The 2,932-nt window shown below is 47.1% G+C and overlaps 1 protein-coding gene across 1 annotated transcript in view; it reads left to right on the forward strand.

The window, feature by feature from the left end:
- The first annotated feature begins 437 nt into the window (after positions 1–437).
- The window catches only part of LOC122258706 (activin beta chain dawdle), a 9,274-nt gene continuing 6,779 nt past the window's right edge, over positions 438–2,932 (forward strand). The window contains exon 1 of the mRNA XM_043024823.2: positions 438–1,206. Within this exon, the coding sequence (XP_042880757.2) occupies positions 519–1,206 (688 nt within the window). The 5' untranslated portion in view covers positions 438–518. The remainder of the gene's footprint in view (positions 1,207–2,932) is intronic.

The raw sequence follows: 2,932 nt of genomic DNA on the forward strand, positions 1-2,932 counted from the left end.
CGCTTTTCAGGTCATTAAGCCCTCAGCTTGTAAAGTCTGGGGAATTTTCCACCATGTGATGAACATGTGAAGACTTGGGCTTGTTATAATTCATGACGCTCTTGTACTTTCGACGTCGGACCTCGGCCTTCTGTAGAGTTGCTGCCAGAAACAATACTGATGTTTGCAAGTCTTGTTTAGGTGGACCTTTGATCTTTGAGCATGCGGCCCACCTGCCTCGTCATCACTCTGTCAGACACCTTCCATAATAAGACATAATTTGTCATCGTCGTTACACATCATAATTTACAAAGTCAATGCCATCCTGCTTGCATTACAGGAAAGAAAGCAAAAAAAGCCATGAAATTTCTAAAAAAAAACTTTTTTGAGGTTAGGTAACCCACGTGGAGGTCTCAGGCATCCGGTCGGGTATAAAGAAGGGCGGCACGAGCCTGGAGTGGTAGTAACCCTAATGGCAGTGCTCAGAGAAGGGACTTACCTCCCACCCAGCGCCAGGCCTCTCTCACGTGTTTCTCAGGATGGACGCCCGAACACGAGCGTTAGCGACAGCGACGGCCACGCTGCTTCTGGTAACATCGAGTCTCGCCGCGCCGTTTTCACGTCAGTCTCCGCTCGTCGCTCGCCTAATGAACTTGCATCGCAATGACAGACCTTTGGAAACAGCTGGGGCCTCGGTGGCTCCCACGCTCTTTGGCTCGAGAAGTCTGCCTGTTGCATCAGAAAAGGGGACTGAAAGGAACATCACGGAGACCCTTGACAGTTTGGGGATATGTCCGAACTGCCTCGCCAGAGCCGTCGCGGCCCTGCACTCCAACGGCGCCTCGAGTTCCACGTCTTCTCTCACCTCCTCCTCGAGATCCTCGTCGAGTAGCAGCTCCCTTAACATGCCGAGCGCCGCCTCCTCCTCCGCTATTTCAGGTTCCTCCGTCACGATTTCGGAGCTCCTGTCTCAAGTGGTCTCGTCGTCCTCCCTGGGTCTGCCGGCGGCGCTGTCGAAGGAAGAAGAGCGCAAGCTGAAGATCGAGGTCATTAAGGCTCAGATCCTCGCGAAGATGCAGCTCAGGGAGAAGCCAAAGGTGACGTTGAGACGGGAGGAGATTCCAAGAGTGATCAGCCGCACCCTTGTGCCTGGACTCATTCCTGCGGCGCCCACCACCCCACCCGCGCCCACGCCCACCCGGGCCACGATACTGCTGTCCAAAGAAAGTAAGTGTATGTCCCTTGAATCGTATAAATGTATAAGGCAAAGGTAAGCTCCACGTTCGACATTTTTACAACAAAAACTAGTTCTCTATCTAACTCTTCTCCTACTTGCCCCTCTTTCTCTCTCTCTCTCACTCACTCACTTTGATCTATCATGGGTTTCTCTTCATTGCATTTTTTATCAACTGTTAGAATGGTTTGCTGTCAGGTATTCTTGTGCAAAATTATCTTCAAGTGGAGTGCGGTAAAAAAAAACAGAATCAGATAACTAACGATTTTCTTTCCCATATAACCACAATTACATTTCAAATGCATATTACCGAGTATGGAATACAGGCAATGACTGTAGAGGGAGAGAGAGACAGAGAGGGGGGAGAGAGCAAAGTTGAGATGGGGAGAGAAGAGAAGATAACGGAGCGTTTGCACAGCAAGATGGGAGAGAGAGCGAGGAGAGGAGAGAGAGAGAGAGAGAGGGAGAGAAGAAGAGAGAGAGACGAAGAGAGAGGAGATGGTTGAGAAGAGTTGAGAGAAGAACGAGAGAGAGACCTAGAGTCGAGAGGAAGAGAGAGAGACGGGGAGGAGAGCGATGAGAGAAGAGAGAGAGAGAGGAGTAGACATGGAGAAGAGGGGAGGAGAGAGAGAGAGAGAGAGAGCGAGCGAGAGATTAACGAGGAACTGAGAGAGAGAGAGAGAGAGAGAGAGAGAGAGAGAGAGAGAGAGAACGAGAGAGAGAGAGAGAGAGAGAGAGAGAGAGGAGGGGGGAGAGAGAGTGTGAGAGGGGGGGGGGGAGAGAAGGAGAGAGAGAGAAAAAAAAAGTCACTGAGGGCGGAACTAGTCTGCTATCGGTTACGGGGGGGGATAGATTCTTAAGGATTCAGGTTTTGTACTTCAAAGATCTTGGATAATATATTAAGTGCATTGGATTACCTTCCTATTATGATTAAGTGTTGTTATCAGTTTGACAATATGTCAGTTTTAATAGTCAAGTCCCCAAACTGACATTTTTTTTCCTAAGGAACAAACAAATTCATAGTTAGCGGTTAAATACGGATAACAACTAGGTTCAAAGCAGAGAAAGAAAGCGTTTTTGAGGCAAGACAATTCCTCTGACTGAAAAGGCTTGTATGATCGATTGTTACGTGTGTCTGGGACTTGACTGTTGCAGACTCAAGAGGGAAATGCCACCCTTATAGATTTTTAAGTCTGAGATCGTATTACACATCACACTAGTTATGGAACGCTTTGACGGGTGTATTAACCTATCAAATTGTTTCCCTTTTCATATTTTTTCCGTTAACTATCATGTCTTTCCGCTTTTAAGCAATGCAGAAAGCAACAGTTTTTGGTATCTCTATATTTGCTTGATAATTCTTTGCATAAATAGGTCCGTCATCCAATCAAGCACGAGCGACACTGCCGTAAGGACAGTCATAATCCCGGATTAGGGGAGTCCAGGCGTAAAGCAGAATTATTTTTGAGCTCCAATTCATTATCTTATTAAAGTTGTTACCCCTCATGGCCCGACAAAACAATACTTATTCGTCTTCTGATCTGTGAAAGCCGCTGCTCTGACGTATTTCACTGTCTGTTATTTTTTATTATTATTTTTTATTTTTATTATTATTATTCTTTTTATCGCGTGTACGTGCGTGCGCCGAATGCGGCTTGGCTCTTAACGGGTGGTTAGGATCACGCTCTTGGCATGTTACCGGGCAACACAAGTGCACGC

This window comes from Penaeus japonicus, unplaced genomic scaffold (genome assembly GCF_977035675.1).
Source record: "Penaeus japonicus unplaced genomic scaffold, GWHDUDI00000001_assembly GWHDUDI00000023, whole genome shotgun sequence".
Classification (NCBI taxonomy): Eukaryota; Metazoa; Arthropoda; class Malacostraca; order Decapoda; family Penaeidae; genus Penaeus; species Penaeus japonicus.